Genomic DNA, 17,656 nt, shown 5'->3' on the forward strand with positions numbered 1-17,656 from the left:
CAGTGTTATACACACACACACACAGTGTTATACACATACACACACACAGTGTTATACACACACACACACCCAGTGGCGTACCAGGCACTCATGAGGCCGAGTAGACCTAGGGGAGGCCCATGACCGGTTCAGATAATCGTCACCGGTGTTGGCCATGAGCGGGAATCGAACCTAACACTTGCACACACACACACAACACTGGTAATGTGTTATACACACACACAGTGTTATACACACACACACAGTGTTATACACACACACACAGTGTTATACACACACACACAGTGTTATACACACACACACATACACACACACGTACCTTCGGGGCGAAGCGGCTAAGGAACGAAATCCTTTCGCGTGAAGACGAAAAGAAACCGCATCCGCAATGTGGCCCCATTCCTAATCAAATAGACGGCGATCGCAAACGAGTTTCCCCGTCGTCGGCACCATCTCACCTGGCAGGTAGACAGACAGGCACGCAGCCTGGCAGGCGGGCAGGCAGGTAGACAGGCAGGTGGGCAGGTAGACAGGCTGGCAGGCGGGCGGGCTGGCGGGCTGGCACGTAGACAGGTTGGCAGGCAGGCAGGTAGGTCGGTAGGTAGGCAGGTACACAGACAGGCAGGTAGACAGGTAGTCAGACAGGCAGGTAGGCAGGTAGACAGGCAGGCAGGTAGACAGGCAGGTAGACAGGCAGGCAGGTAGACAGGCAGGTAGACAGGCAGGTAGACAGGCAGGTAGACAGGTAGACAGGCAGGCAGACAGGTAGACAGGCTGGCAGGTAGACAGGTAGACAGGCAGGCAGGTAGACAGGCAGGTATACAGGTAGGCAGGCTGGTATACAGGTAGGCAGGCTGGCTGGCAGCACAAGGTGAGGAATGAACTCCCCACCACCACTGCAGTGTCTGTGGCAAGCTCTTTTATCGAGTGGGTAGCCTTGTTGTTGTTGTATTTAGTCATGATGAGTCAGCAGGGCGTGCTGCTTGTGATGAGTCAGATCCCACGTGCTCCCGTGATGATCTAATCCCACACACGCGCGTCCCTCGCAAACAAGAGGCATCCTGCCCCGATCACTGTGACTTGGAGTTTGTTTGAATGTTTCGTTTGGTGGAGGATGATTGTTACTGCAGCTCGCCTTGAATCCGTGTGCAGCAGTCACCTGAATGTCACTCGCGTTTGACATGTTCATGGCTAATGCCGGGCGAAAACAATAACATGTCCCGCCTAATGTGAGAATTATGCAACGGCAGACGCTTTGAGCAAATCCCCTTGAGTTTCGATTTTATTTTAATTGAATTTAAATTTTACAAAAAAGGAATAATTAAAATACAAATTCATGAATTTTAATTTTATTTATCTATGTAATACTTTTATTATTTTAGTATTTCCCTTCTACGTGACTTTACCGAAAGAGCCAAGAATACAACCCCCCCCCCCCTGGTTTCTCGATATTTCTGCGCTAATTGTGCACCCAGAGGAGCTGCTCTGAATAGTATTTTGATGAGCAGTGAGAGAACACACGAGTTGACATCCTGCCACGAGACGCTGCTCTATTAGAATGAATACATCCCGTTAAAAGCCGGTGCCGTTTTTAATCAGCGTTGATAGCAACTCGCAGTTTAGTACTCGTCAGCTTCATCACGAGATCAGATGGTTTTGATCGTTTTGTGATCGTGCCTTTCTTCTCTTTCGCGTGAACATTCGACAACTCTTGGAGGTGTTTTGGAACAATGCAGTGAGCGCTCTTAGCCTATTCTTATGTGTTTTTCGGTAAAGTCACCAGGTAGGTAAAAATTTAAAATTAATAAAAGTAAAATAAAATAAAAATCACGACGTTTCGGAGGCACCACAAGCTACTGTCTTCAGGTGGAACCGTCACAGCACGACAGCTGTATCAAGTGAGAGAAATTCCAAGAAAACAGTCCTTGTATATGTAGTGGCGGTACGCGCTGACAAAGGGGCGGCGTGTGTGTGAGCGCGCCGTGTGTGGCTACATCAAGAGTGGTGGAGTTGACACGCGCCGAGAGTGATGGATCACGGGGCGGCGCGGGGTGCGTGGTTGTGCGCGCTGACACAATGTGGGAAATAGGATCGTGGGCAGCGCGCAGTGATTGGTCGACTGGGATGGGTGCTCTCAGCGACGTCCGCATGGAGGACTATAAAGGAGGACGCGCGGGAGCACTCGGGAGTTGATAACCAGTTGAAGATCGAAGACGGAGTTGAAGAGGTAGGGCCCTGAGACCCCTAGTCCCGCTGTCCTTGTAAGGGCCGGGACCCTGTGCGGCTCGGAGGCGAGACTGTGGGACCCGTGGTCTGACGTCCATGTGGGACGAGGCTGTGGGACCCAGAGTCGAGACGGACACCCCAGCCGGGTGGGTTCCGAGAAGCTACAGGGCGTAAGAGCCCGTGTGGGTGTAGCCAGGGGAACCCCGTGGGTTAGGCTGCAGTTAGCCACCCGTGTAATATAAGCTGGTGTTAATAAAGAGTGTGCTATCCGTAAGGTCGTCTCCCGTCAAGTTACTACATTAATAATAATAATAGTACAATTTGTAACGCGCGCAAATTTGCAGACGTAGTGGCCGCAACTCAGAGGCGCGGAGCCAAGCTCAGAGTCGCTCAAAAGCATGATTGTAGAGGTGAGTTTTTAAGTGTCTCTTGAAGGAGGCGATTGAGGTGATGCTGCGAATGTGCAGAGGGATATCGTTCCAGACTGTTGGGGCTGCCACCGAGAAGCGGCGCGTAGACATGACCATCCTGGATCTTGGTATTGAGAGGAGGTCGTGAGTCGCGCTGCGCAGGCATCTGCCGTGTGCTGAGCTGCAAGTTGTCAATAATGAAGAAAGATACGGCGGGCAGGCGGATATGAAGGCATTGTGGCAGAGGCAGGCGGTCTTGTATGTGACCCTACTGGCAATGGGGAGCCAGTTGAGAGCGCGGAGACGAGCTAGTGAGTCGAGGCGGGGATGAGTGTGGGCAATGACGACGCGTGCTAGGTTGTTTTGTAGTCTTTGAAGCTTCTTTAGGTTGCCAGCGGAGGTCCGGACAAGGACGGAGTTACAATAGTCAAGGCGAGACCCAACTATGCAACATGCCAAAGTGTTGGCAATTTCAGTAGAGATGAGAGGACGTATGTGTCTAAGAGCCTTCAGGTGAAAGTTACATGAGCTGATGATATGGTTGGTTTGACGGTCGAAGGATAAAGTTGAATCTAGGATGACACCGAGGTAGCTGAAGTGGTCGGTGAACTTGATGCTGTGACCGAAGATGTGTATGTGTGTGGGGAGTGCTGCTGAATTGAGACGTTGCTTGGTACCTAACATGATGGCCACTGACTTTTTCGGATTAAGGGCTAGGTTGTGTGCAGTGAACCATTGTTGCACGGCGGTGGTACATTCCGAGAGCCTCTCGAATCCAGATGCATTGCTAGATTCGATGGGGGTGAATAGAATCGTGTCATCCGCATATGAGTGGTGCTTAACACCGAAGCTTGCAATGAGTCGGCCGATCGGGGAAGTGTAGGCTGTGAAGAGCAGGGGACCTAGAACAGAGCCCTGGGGAACCCCGCATAATGCTCTTGTTTCAGGCGATGTGGACATGCCCACCCTGACTGAGGATTGCCGGTCAGAAAGGTACGAAGCTATCCACTTGAGTGCTGAGCCGCATATACCGAAGTCGGATTTCAGGAGGGAAGTAAGGAGCGAATGGTTGATGGTGTCGAAGGCTGACGAAATGTCCAGACTTACAAGTGCAACAGTTGAGCCGGAATCAACGATCGTTAAAATGTCATCGAGCACCCTAGTGAGTGCTGTTTCTGTGGAATAGTTTTGACGGTAAGCTGACTGGAAGTTGCAGTAGTTTGCGGCGGAGGTGACGTGTGGTTGTAGCTGGGCGAGGGCTAGTCGTTCAAGGAGTTTAGAGAGGTTCGAGAGGTTAGTGATGGGACGATAACTAGATGGGTCATCCGGATCTAAATTTGGTTTCTTTAACAAGGGAGAAACCAGGCCAGATTTGAGGTTGGACGGAAAACACCCCGAAGAGAAGGAGGCATTTGCGATGTTCCTGATCATGATGGCGAGTTCCGGAGCACATTGCTTGAACAAGGAACCTGGGAGCACGTCGAGTGGAGATGACTTCAAAGGAAGTGATTCAATTAAAGCGAAAACGTCTTTTGTAGACACAGGCTTTAGCATAGTTAGAAGAGTGTCTGGGATAGTGCTTACAATTTTAGGTACCATGAGCGGGGTACAATGGTGCAATGTGTCAGTAGACGTGCACGAGTTTGCGACGGCGATTAGCTTGTTGTTGAAGTAAGTATTAAAAGAGGTGGCAAGTTTCAGTGAGGCAAGGGGATCGCTAAGGTGAGGGACCATAGTGCTACCAGGATGGAGAAGATCTTTGAGAGTTTTCCATAGAATGCGCGGGTTTCCGGTTGCTTTTTTGATGCGTTCCTCAATGTGGGAGGAACGTGAGACAAGGATCAGTTTGTTAGTTTTCCTGCAGGCGACTCTGTAAGAAAGTCGATCAGCAGGTAGACCACTGCGGGATGCGATACGTTCAAGACGCCTCCTGGTTCGCTTAGCAATGATGGCATCTCTTGAGAGCCAGTGAGTGTCGTGAGAAGACTGCGTAGCGGTTCGTGATTTTAATGGAGCTAGTTTGTCCAGCGCCGCCCTCATGTCAGCTTCTAGTTGGAGAGCGCAGACGGTTGGATCCGATGATGGGGATAACATTGAAAGCGAGTTTGCAAGGAGGTGACGAAAAGCAGAAAATTCGATACCCTTAAAATTACGCAAGTTGCGGGTGAATTTGATGGTGATTGGCTTCGGAAATTGGAGGGAAGAAAGTATAAGGCGGTGGTCGGAGTAACCAGTTTGGAAAACTCCCAGTGCAGTGATGCGTCGGTGCTGGTTAGGTTCCAGAACCAGGTCGAGCATGCTCTCAACGTTTGTTGACGAAGCTCTGGTGGGGCCTGAGTTTGTGATGACCAGGTTATGGCAGGCCAAAGTTGACTCAAGGTGACTATCGATGGAGGCTGGGGTATTGCCGGGGCAATTGAAGTCGCCTGTAAGCACGAGCCTGTGAGATGGGTTAGGAATCAGATATAGGAATTCCGAAAGCTCATTTACGAAGGTGTTGATGCTGCCATCTGGAGGGCGATAGATAGAAATAATGTAAAAGCACTCGTTGTTAGTAGTAAGGGATACGGACTGGACCTCGAATGTGGCCTGAGCCATTGGTAGATGGAGCTCTTTAATTTTCAAGTGAGCATTGTAAACGACCGCTAAGCCACCACCCCGCTGGTTAGTTGCGCGAGGTTTATGTAGAACCTTGTATCCTGGGGGCGCAACTTCCAGAGAGATAGCTGGCGGGGAGTCTTGCCTGCACCAGGTCTCAGTGATGAGCAAAAGGTCGATGTGGTGGTCCGAGATGGTATCGTGAATCAGGGCTGATTTATTGGTGATGGAGCGTGCGTTGAGCAGACCGAGGCGGATATGTGAAGGTAGATGTGAAGATCCGTGCAGGTGAGGCGTCGAGGGAACAGAGGAGTTGGCTGGTTCGAGGTCGACCTGTGAACGGCGGCCCCTGCCACCTCTGCAACCACGGTGCCGATGCAGTCTCCGACGTTGGCCTCGGAGAGGCCCAAGGACAGAGAGCGTCCTCAGGAGTGCGGGTTGCAGGTGCAGATGATGAAGAGACGGTGCATGTCGTAGCCCTATTATATCAGCCCGTGCTGCAACGATGGTGCGGATGAAGGGGCCCGGATTCGGATGGACTCCAATCAGCGGCTCAGCTGCCCTGAGCAGCAAGTCGAGGTGTCGTTGTCCAAGCTCCACGCTATCAGCAAGCACTTCCCCATACGTAGCGGATGCAAACACGCCCGTGTAAACACTCGCTGAGCGCGTACACGGGCGTACAGAACCACGCAGGCGGGGCGTACAATGAAGCAGCCAGAAGTACACGAAGTCCAGTGGATTAGCTGACCACGCTCTGTGCTCCAGCTCGCAGGTGGTGCAGCAGGATGGACATACCTCGCAGAGCTCCCGTTCACTGGTGGTGCTGGGCAGCAGGCAAGCCAACTCTCTCGTGTTGAGGAGATGACAGTCTGCTTCGCGTTCCCACTCGCTGATGGTGGTGAACGTTGGACGGAGCACGTAGATCTCCCACTTGCTGGCGATGCTGGGGCACGCCAAGCTCACAGTCGCTGATGGTACCGGAAGAGGTGCCTTGTGAGGACGTTGCTGGTAGAAACCGTGCCCGGGGCGGATGTTAAGCCGCGCCGCATGAACAATACAGCCAGCGTCCTCCAGCTTCGTGAATCGAAGCAACAGGCCTCGTTTACTCGCACTGCCCAACAGCTGTGCGATGCGGCAGTTAAGGCGAGTTGTGTGGCACTGCAGTAAACGGCATTTGTCGGCTGTTGTAGCGCCGCGAGGCGTGTGCAGTGAACACGGAGGCGGGCGGGTTTGGGTGCAGGGATCGGCCGCCACCCAAAACTCGGGCGACGCCAAAGTAATAATGAAAATAATGAAACAAAATAAATTATATGAAAAATGTAATGGAAGATGAAAGTAAGAAGAGTGGTGGTGAGTGGAGAAGGACGTGGGTAAGGTACGAGGTGTGGTTACGGTTGATAAACTGTGAGAGCGATCCGGGACTGCAGCCAGCTGCGGCGCTGTCGGCATCTTCCCATCCGGGTGTGTCGTCACTTTTGCCGGGGGAGCAGTGGCCGCTGGGAGTGACATCACTTCTGGGCTCAGCGCTGTCCAACCGAACAACGCCGCGTCATCAGCGCTGCGTCCCTCACCGCCGGGTGACAGCTGTTTGCAACCTAGCATACCGCGTCATCAGCGCTGCGACCGGACAGTGAGGACGCCAAACTTACTGTAACCGACGCCAGGGCTGGCACATTGACCGACACGCTGGTCACCGCCTTTGCTGCTCTGGCCAAAGGTTGGAGGTCGGGAGACCAGGCCCCTGACATTTCGTACATTTACGCGCTCCGGCTTAATGCTTTTTTTGTTGACATTCTCTTCGTTGTCGTCGGGGAGTCGTGATTGTTGTTGGGTAAACTGTGTGGAGCTTCGCTCGTGAGTGTTGTCAATGTGTGCGAAACTTTGCTTGTGATTGTTAACAATGTATAGTTTGTATTGAGCTTTGTTCGTGATTGTTAATGTATAGCTTGTGCTGTCATTGTTAACGATGTATAGACTGTATGGGGCATTTATCTTGAGATGGTGACATGCTGCCAAGGATGGGAATTGTCATGCTGGCTTACAAATATCTTGGGGTGCAGATCCTGACCAGAATGGCCCAGCGGGTGTTGCGTATCTAACACGAGAGTTGTGGTCCCGTCATGCTATGGCTAACGGCTTGACCTGACAGCCCGGAGATAGAGACACTCCGTGGCATGTCTAGCCTAGTGGGCTGTGTGCTCACATGGCTCGGAGAGTGTGGTCCCGTCATGCTATGGCTGACGGCTTGACCTGACAGCCCGGAGATTGAAACACTCCGTGGCATGTCTAGCCTAGTGGGCTGTGCGCTCACATGGCTCGGAGAGTGTGGTCCCGTCATGGAGTAGCTGACGGCTTGACCTGACGGCCCGGAGGTTGAGACCCTCCGTGGTGCATCTGGAGCAGTAGGCTCACCCTGACGGCCCGGAGGTTGAAACACTCCGAGGCGCGTTGAAACAGTGGGCTGGAGATTCGTGGTATTCAGGTGTAGTTGTCCCGTTACGTTGGGACTGTATCCCTCAGTTGTTAGGGTGCATGTTGTGCAGGGAGTGAACAATGGGTCGTCTCAGATCGGTCGGTACAGCTATATGCTGCGATGCGAGTCTTGGAGAGAGATTGGGTTTCAGCTCGGTCGGTACAGCTATATGCTGCGATGCGAGTCTTGGAGAGAGATTTCGATTTAAAGCTTTCGTGACTGCAGGGATTCATCTTCTTGGTTCTTTCGGTAAAGTCACGTAGAAGGGAAGTAATAAAATAATAAAAATAAAACATAATAAAACAATTCTCACGACGTTTCGGCCACAACGCAAGCAGCCGTCCTCAGGTGAAAACCAGGTCCGTCGAGGCGACAGAGTCTGAATGAAACAGCACACGAGCTTGGAGCATATATATAAGCTGGGCGCATTGACAAAGGAATTTGCATATCAAAAGGAATTTAGCATATTTATGGGAAATGCAGGAATGTGATTAGTACTGCATATGCATGTGCATTATGCAGGATTAACAGCATCAAAGGGAGCTGCAGTTACTGCTGCTGCAGCAGTTGCTGCTGCTGCTGCAGTTTCTGCTGCTGCTGCTGCAGTTGCTGCTGCTACTGCAGTTGCTGCTGCTGCTGCTGCTGCACTTGCTGCTGCTGCTGCACTTGCTGCTGCTGCTGCACTTGCTGCTGCTGCTGCAGTAGCTGCCTTATCCATTTTAATATAACACTATGTATTATTCTACCCACCCTAATGTGTATCATACTGCTATATGTTTACTGTACAATTACGACACCATACATTACTCTGCACACTGCACCATGCCAGTGAGTGGAACACGGTCTGAAAGTCACCGTAAACGTGAACACAATCAGTTAAGATCCGAAATGGTTTATTACGTCCTTCCAATGATTGCTAAGACAGAATCCATCTTCTCGGTTGAAATTGTCTCTGTGTTTGTATATGTGGATCGCCTCATGAACGAATCTCTCATGATAGCCAGATGGCTTGCAGAGAACCTCTGTCTTGGAGAAGTCAATGTCATGTGAGCCCACTGAATTGTAACAGTGATCTGCCACGGCTGAGGTGTTTGTCCTACCGTGTTTCAGGTCTGCCTTATGTTCACGGATGCGGTCCGAGACATGTCGTTTGGTTTCTCCAATGTAACTGCTACCACAGAGGAAACTTAGTTTGTAGACGCCAGGGTACTGTATGTCTGGAACCACATCTTTTACAGACGGGACCAGATCACGGATTTTATGTACTGTGTTGAATCGGACCTGGATCTTGTGTTTAATCAGGATTTTGGAGATCTTTTTTGTGACCCCAGCAATGTAGGGTAAGGTGATGGTCTTGAAAGGCTCCTCAACAGGATCCTTCTTGATGGTTGGAGTGATGGCTTTGCGGATTGTGTAGTCGGAGTAACCATTAGCCTTAAGAGCTTGGCGTACGTGTTTGAGTTCACTGGAAATGTGTTCATGGTCGGAGATGCATTGGGCTCTATGATATAGAGTCTTGATGAGGGAATTCTTCTGGGATGGATGGTGGTGGGAATCCGGTTTTAGATAAGCATCCGTGTGGGTGGCTTTCCTGTAGACAGAGTGGCTCATTGAACCATCAGGTCTCCTTTTGATTAGGACATCCAAAAAGGGTAGCTTGCCATCATTTTCGACTTCCATGGTGAATCTGATGGCTGGGTGTATGGAATTGATGTGGTCGAGAAATTGGTCTAGAGCAGGCCGGCCATGTGGCCAGATGACAAAAGTGTCGTCTACGTACCTCTTCCATAAGGTCGGGCGTAGAGTGGCAGTCTGGATGGCGTCCGTCTCAAATTTCTCCATGAAGATGTTGGCTACAACCGGAGATAGGGGGGAGCCCATTGGGGTGCCCTCAATTTGCTTGTAGAAGGTTCCATTCCAGGTGAAGTATGTATTGGTTAAGCAGTGTCTCACCAGGGGGGGTACCCCAGCATTCAGTCTTGGAGAGAGATTGGGTCTCAGATCGGTCGGTACAGCTATATGCTGCGATGCGAGTCTTGGAGAGGGATTGGGTCTCAGCTCGGTCATTACAGCTATATGCTGCGATGCGAGTCTTGGAGAGAGGTTGGGTCTCAGATTGGTCGGTACAGCTATATGCTGCGATGCGAGTCTTGGAGAGAGATTGGGTCTCAGATCGGTCGGTACAGCTATATGCTGCGATGCGAGTCTTGGAGAGAGACTGGGTTTAAGCCCCCCGATATGGCCGACGTGCGCGGTTTTAGGATGGAGACGCCACGTTGGAAAGGCGGGGGTGCTAACGGTTGACATGTAATGTCGGTTGTGGTCCTCATTGAGGGCTGCTGGGACGCAAGCACGGGATGCTCTTTGGAGATGCGGTTCGTGCGTGCGGCCACCATTTATGGACAGGAGCAGGCAGATTTATTTTGGTTGTGTCATGTAAATTGTATATATATGTTTAAAAATGTAGATACTGGAGCAGCCCTGAAGTGCGACTTCTTTGCCCAGTACATGGGTCGGCCCTGAAGTACGACTTCTCGACCCGGGACGTAGACAGACGTCCGGATAAGTGTGTGTAGAGGGATGCTCGACATGTTGGTCTTCGCCTTCTCTCCACCTGACGGATGGGAGGTTGGCAGGGTGGTGTGGAACCCTGCCATCCATGCGGTGGTTGTGCATCCAACGCGTCGGAATCTGTATATTTGTTGTTGTTAATTCCCCGTTTTTTATGCGGATCCCGAGGAGGGCTAGGTGTGCCGCGGGTCGTTTGTTCACGTGTCATTGCTTCACCTTTTTGTTGATTGATGCTTGTATATAGTGTAGAGTTGTACAGGTGATTGCCAATTTACTCGCCATTGCATTTTGTCTGCGTTTCAGTTGCAAATGCATCCGTCGGAGTCTGGAGGAGAACAATAGCTGCCCAAAGTGCAGTTCCGCCATTAAGAATTCAAAGCAGATATATCCAAACTTCCTCTGTGAGTTGTTTTTACTTATTTTCCATCCACCTGCATTTTCGCAAATTTTGTTTCACGGCAATGCAACACAGGCCTTCAACGATTGATGCTCTGCAAACCTCCTGGCTACCATCAAAGGTTTGTTCAAGTTCAAGTTTCATGTATTAGGTGTAGCCCTGTGAGCCATTCGGCTCTTGAATCGGGTGCAACTGCAACAAACAAAAAACAAAAACATGAACAAGAAAACATCTTAAAGTGAATATGTGACTGAGTACAAACAGAAAATCCAAGAAAAGACAGCAAAATATTGCAGAAAAAACACCGTACACCAACGCTGTGTGCAAAAATCCCAGTGGGATGCAAGTCAAACAACAACAACAACAACCACAAGACAGCTTAGATTAAGGCCATCAGTCTAACTCTGTACTACAACAACACAAACATGGCTAAACCAATACACTTTTCGAAATCACCAAAATAAAGCCATGAAAGCAATGAAAAAGCAATCATAGGAACTGTGACGGAATTTTACACGAAGCCATCCATATATACAAACACAGACGTAACTTCAACTAATAAAAGTAAAATAAAAATAAAATAAAAATCTTTTATTTTTATTTAACTTTTATTAATTTTATTTTTTTACCTACGTGACTTTACCGAAAAAAACCTAAGAATATGAATCCTTGCAGTCACGAAAGCTTCAAATCTAGAATAACTTCAACTGTGATGATGGGTACAAACTGAGTAATAATGGGAAAGATGTTATTAACCATGCAAAAAAGATTAACGACACATATTTGGACCATCTTATTTAACAGGTACTATTCTACTTTACCGAGCGTTGACATCCCCAGCGTTTAACAGTACTCTCCTTTTTAAATCCTTTATATTAAGTTCGCTTGCTTGCTTGCTTGCTTGCGCGCTTACGACCGTGCAAATCTTTCGGTCGTTTTTATTTAAATCCTTTATATTAAGTTTGCTTGCTTGCGCGCTTACGACCGTGCAAATCTTCGGTCGTTTTTAACCCACTTCCCGTGATCCAATCGAGCTGACATTTTGCACACAGACTCGTTGTGCGTGACAATTTTTTTTAGTGAAAATTTTTTTCCATAACTTTACACTTTTTAGGAAAAAATTAATTATATTTAATTACCAATTGCTTAATGGTGGCAGGCAATCATCTGACCCATAGGTGGCAGCCATCTCAAGCCAGAGGACGAGAGGACTCTAGCCGCCACGCATATAAAGGATTTATAGTGAAAAACTTTGTTTTTACGGGTTAATTTTTTACCTACCTGACTTTACCTAAATAACCTAAGAGTATGATGCTCGCGTTGTTTAATATTTAACAGCTTTTTCCCCCACACGCGTCTTTTCGCAGTGAACGAGCTGGTCCTGAAGCAGCGTCAGCGGCTAGAGAATCGAATCGAGATGGAACAACCGGTGATTGGAGATGTGCAGGGAAAAACATCACTGCACATTTTATAGTAATAGGTTTTTACCCTTTCAACTGGTACAAAAACTGTCACCTTTGTACCAGTTGAAAGGGTAAAAACCTATTACTAGATTTTGCCACTGGTAAAGGAGATGTCTCATAGTGTAAATGCTTACCCCGAGCTCTCAATACTCTGATAGTGCATTGTCTTTGAGTTGTACGCCTTTTGGCGTCATCTGGTCCAACACCAATGGAGACTGGGCTCTAAGAAAAGCTGTCTCGGGTGTGGACCAATCAACTTCAAGGACAGTGCATATCATCATCAGAGTTGTGTCTTTCTGTTTGCATTTTGACTGCTTGTGTTGTGGTTATTGCACACATGATGCCTTGTATAAAGGTGTCAGTTTTTGTACCAGTTGAAAGGGTAAAAACCTATCACTATATTTTGCCACTGCTAAAGGAGATGTGGCCAGATCGCTACTGAGAAAGAGGTATGTAGCTCAGTGGACCTTAGCTGGCCAAACTAAAATGTAACATTTTTGTTAAATAGTCCTCTACATGGCCCACGGTTGGAGGTTACTGGCCGAAGACGCGCCGTGCGCTACGGTCTGTCGGTGTCACGTGGACAACGCAATGAACTTTGCTGAAAGTTCAAGTTCATTGATTAGGTGTAGCCCTGTGAGCCATTCGGCTCTTGAATCGGGTGCAACCGCAACAAACAACAAAAACATGAACAAGAAAACATCTTAAAGTGACTTTGTGACTAAGTGCAAACAGAAAATCCAAGAAAAGACGGCAAAATATTGTAGAAAAAACACCGTACACCGATCCCAGTGGGATGCAAGTCAAACAACAACAATAACCACCACCAGACAACTTAGATTAAGGCCATCAGTCTTTCTCTGTACTACAACAACACAAACATGGCCAAACCAGTAAACTTTTCGAAATCACCAAAATAAAGCAATGAAACAGTGATCACATAGGAACTGTGATGGAATTTTCACAATAAACGACAAACAACATGTACCACCAGAACCCTGCTGAGACGACTCCCGGCAAGTGCTTTTCGCACTTCACGGAGGTGACCGGCCACGTCTCTTGATCACCGTGTCACGTGACCCTTCCACCCTGCCGCCCCCCCCCCCCTCTTCCTCACAGAGCGTCCATCACCGGCAGACTATCCAGGAGTTGCTGGCGCTGGACCGAGATGGCTTGGAGCTGGCCGACGTGAACCGCATTCTGGAGCTGCTCGCTCAGAAGAAGATGCAGCTGGAAGCGGTGAGTTGGCGTTGTTTGTGACGGCGGCTTCAGGAGCAGTGCGGTGACGCAGAGCTCGCTTGTCGAGAGGGCTTTCCCCCTTTTCTCTGGCAACAAAACTGATGAACACCATATGAGACTGGGCTCTAAAGAAAGCTGTCTCTGTGTGGACCAATCAGTTTCAAGGACAACACATAAATGATCAGAGTATTGTTTTTTTTTGCATTTGACTGCAAGTATTGTGGTTAATGTAAACATGATTCAATCTTAATTTTGGAGCTTTCGTGACTGCAGGAATTATTCTTTGGTTCTTTCGGTTAAGTCACGTCTAAAGATAAAATAGCCAATTAAATAATAGCATATTACGACGTTTCGATTGCAACACAAGCAATCGTCATCAGGCATAAAAGAAATAGCAACAAAAATCTAACTAGAAAACTATAGACAGACACACAAGCAGACAGACATCTCTCTCTGTGTGTCTTTGTGGTATTTCTTGTGATCTCTCATTTACTTGATACAGCTGTTGTGGCTGTGACGGTTCCACCTGAAGACGGAGGCTTGTGTTGCTTCCGAAACGTCGTGATTTTTTATTTATTTTGCTTTATTTTACTTTTATTAATTTAAATTTTTTACCTACGTGACTTTACCGAAAAAACCTAAAAATATAGTATTCATCCAAGCTACCAAGATCTGGACCAGTTTTTACCTCCCGGGTCTTAGTCATCAGTCAGGCTCGTTCAATGAACCCCGCTGGGCTAAGCGCTGACGTTAGGTGTTTGCGATCAGCACGGCACTCCCGCAAGCCTGCAGGCCTAACTGGGGGATCTCTGTTTGTGTGTCCGTGCGATCTGCAAGACTCCACCTTTGCTCGCACCGGTGACAGTGGCCAAGTCGCCTTCCAAGGGCGGCATCCCCAAGCCCCTTGCCACGGGGGAGGTCGTGAAGAAAAAGCGAAAAGTTTTGCATCTGTCGGACTCCGAGGGCTCGGACAGCATGGATTTCATGGTGAGTAATGCGACTGCTTTGATTGAAATTCTTTGGACGATGCAATGGGACTCGATCCACTCTCGTAGGGACAAAGTGGCTCGCTTGAGCGCTAGGGATGATTGGGTCATGTGTGGATGTTCACGCTGGATAGAAGCATTCTCCTAATGTGCGGTGCGCTGTCAAACTCAGAGCTCGACCAACTGGAGGGAGAGTTTTTCCCAGATAATTAAATAATTGCTGTAATCTAACAAACTATGTCATTGTAATCTAAGCAATTCATTTGACAATAACATTAAACAAAAAATTTACAATTTAAAAACTAAAATCACTTCTGCAGTTCAATGCGAGTCTCCATCACCATCAATCAGATTCAAAGGGTCACTGGATGTGGGAAGGTAGAATAGACGTCTTGACGAGCTTGGAGCATTTGTTCAATGAACGTAGGATGGATGTGCCAGAGACGGAGAGTGCTCACAAAGCATGCCCGTGACCAAGGGACGGGTTTCTGAATTCCCAAAATTAAAAAAAATGCAAATGTAGATTTGCTCGTACAATGCACTCGTATTCCGGCAAGGCCGAATAAATGTTTTAAATTGCAGGATCTTTGCATGATTTGTGTTCATTGATATTCACGTTTATACGTTAGGTCGACGAAGAGCTGCTCGCAAGTGTGTCGGGCGTGATGCCGTCCAAGCGAACTGAACAGGCCAGGGCAGCAGGCAAGATGAGATCTGCCGTCGTTGTCACGAGTGTCAAGACGGTGAGTGCACCAGACTCGCAGTCCCGTTTGATCTCCCGGCGCGGCAGGTTAAACAATGCTGATGATGATGATGTCACGCACTTTTTTCTCTTACTCCAAAATATCATTGTTGCTCTTCAACAATCTTTCACGTGGTGAGCCGCTTCGTAGAGCTGCTCGCGCTTGTGGCCGGGACGCTTCTGTAAGAGAAGCTGATGGTTTAGTGGGCCTTACATTATCAGAGTTGTGTTTTTTGTTTGCATTATGACTGCAGGTATTGTGGTTTATGCAAACATGACTCCTTATAAATGAGGTTCCAATGGTGTAAATGCTTTACCCCGAGCTCTCATACTCTGATGGTGCATTGTCCTTTGAGTTGTGCGCCTTTTGGCGTCATCTGGTCCAACACCATGTGAGACTAGGCTCTAAGGAAAGCTGTCTCAGGTGTGGACCAATCAACTTCAAAGACAGTGCATGCATTATCAGAGTTGTGTTTTTTGTTTGCATTCCGACTGCAGGTATTGTGGTCTATGCAAACATGGCTCCTCGTAAAAAAGGTGTCAGTTTTGTTGCCAGATAAAAGGGTAAAAAAAACAATTAAGAAAAAAATGGTTTAGGTTTTTTTTTATTAAAAAAAAAACGTTTTACCTTCCCTACACTTTGCGCTCCTATTGTGTTTTTGTATTGTTTGTTGTTGTGAAATGTGAACGACCTCACCTGGCATACAGGAGGTCTCCCCGTGGTCGCGTGGATTTTTCTCCAGGTTCTCCGATTTTCCCCTCCACGTTGACAAACACGCTCTCAGAGTGTTTGGCTGCTATACATGTCCACGTGATAGGCCACTTGGTTGAGCTGTCATTTGTGGCCAGTACACTTCTGAACAAGAGCTATACAGCTCAGTGGGCCTCACCTGGTCAAATAAAAATACAAAGTTAATAGTACTGGACATCTGTGAAAAACAGCTTCATATCTCATCGCATTCCTCCAGTATCAATACATCTTCTCATTCTCTATAAATGGGCGCACCGTTTCATTGCTCGCCTGCTTGTGTGTGCTGGGGTCAAGTTGCGGGTGTATTCCCACCATCCTCCAAGACGCCGTGTACAGCGGTCACCCTCTGTAGAACTCCCACCAGAGCTCCTTCTGCCTGCAGTGACGTGACTTCTTCTCTTTCCCACGTGTCTCGCTGCATTTCTTCTGGCGGTTGCTCTCATTCCCAGTCCACGTGTAGCGGCATCAATGCAGTCACCTGATTGGTCACCCCACCCGTTCAAGCCGACTGTTTTGACCAATCTGCAATGGGCCCATTGATGAACGTAGATCTCGGACATGACGCGGGTTGAGTCGGTGGGAGACTGCCGGGGACTGCCAGGCTTGGCCTACGAGGTGGTCAGGAGATGGCAGTGTAGCCATGGATTCTTGACTCTATCAGTGTGGAGCTTTTGAGTGCTCCCCCCCCCCCCTCTTATGTAAATGCTGTTTAATGTTTACAATAATATTGTGTTCGTGTCAGATGTTTTGAGCCCTCGTTTTCACGTTCACATTCTTGTTTTTGTGGCATTGAGACTTCATCGGCCACAATCATTCCACTTCCGGACGAAGACCTCCCCGCGCAATCGCCATCTCTCACGATCCACCGCAGGAGCCGTACACCTCGTCACGAGAGACGAACACCAAGCCATGCTCACTTGAGCAGGAGGACCACTTTAGACTCTTGACGATGCCCAATTGTCTTCGATGTGTTCATTTGTTACAGGCGATTGAGATCTCAAGAAAAAACACGTTGACAGCAAAGATCAAACAAGGGAAGATGGTCTCTGCATCACCTTCCATCAAGCTTCCTGCAAAACGGCGACACTCACCCTTTGACTGGTTTGAGGGTCCAGATGTCGACACCACTTCTGAATCGGAGGATTAAAAGAGAATCGGAGTTTGTTTGAGCGACGTTGTTCTACGTTCCATTGTTCTTGGCGAAATGGTAGCCAGGGTGGAGACTTTTAGCCAAAACAGTTAAAATGTTTTGGGTGTTCAGTTTTAAGTCGCTGCTTTTCATAAATTTTCAGAGAGGAGGTGGGGGGGTGGACACTTTCGCCGTTAACACTGGTTGGTCAACAACAACAACACAACATGTTTTTCTGGCCTGGACTTTTGCAGCTGTTCTAGACTAATTTCAGGGTGCCGATTCCAAATCTGATCTCAGATTTGCTCAATCACATCTCATTTTTAAATCCTTTATATTAAGTTCGCTTGCTTGCTTAGGACGTGCAAATCTTTCGGTCGTTTTTTAACCCACTTCCCGTGATCCAATCGAGCTGACATTTTGCACACAGACTCGTTGTGCGTGACAATGCATTTTCCTGAAAAAAAAATTCCTAAATTTTACACAGTTTAGAGAAATTTAAATATTTAATTACCAATTGTTTAATGGTGGCAGACACTCATCTGACCCATAGGTGGCAGCCATCTCAAGCCAGAGGACGAGAGGACTCTAGCCGCCCCGATGCCACGCATATAAGGATTATAGTGAAAAACTTTGTTTTTACGGGTTAATTTTTTATGCTATCGGCATACCCC

General features: G+C 48.2%; 1 protein-coding gene across 1 annotated transcript; it reads left to right on the top strand.

Moving 5' to 3' along the window:
• The first annotated feature begins 5,736 nt into the window (after positions 1 to 5,736).
• LOC133362361 (uncharacterized) lies at positions 5,737 to 17,000 on the top strand. Its single transcript, XM_061581288.1, has 8 exons — positions 5,737 to 5,810; positions 5,997 to 6,065; positions 10,579 to 10,676; positions 12,040 to 12,101; positions 13,255 to 13,374; positions 14,212 to 14,361; positions 14,990 to 15,103; positions 16,839 to 17,000. The coding sequence occupies exons 1-8, from the start codon at positions 5,737 to 5,739 to the stop codon at positions 16,998 to 17,000; spliced, it is 849 nt and encodes a 282-aa protein (XP_061437272.1).
• Positions 17,001 to 17,656: the final 656 nt, after the last annotated feature.

This window comes from Lethenteron reissneri, unplaced genomic scaffold, assembly GCF_015708825.2.
Source record: "Lethenteron reissneri isolate LAM-NWPU_2019-01 unplaced genomic scaffold, ASM1570882v1 scaffold_1455, whole genome shotgun sequence".
In the NCBI taxonomy this organism is placed as follows: domain Eukaryota; kingdom Metazoa; phylum Chordata; class Hyperoartia; order Petromyzontiformes; family Petromyzontidae; genus Lethenteron; species Lethenteron reissneri.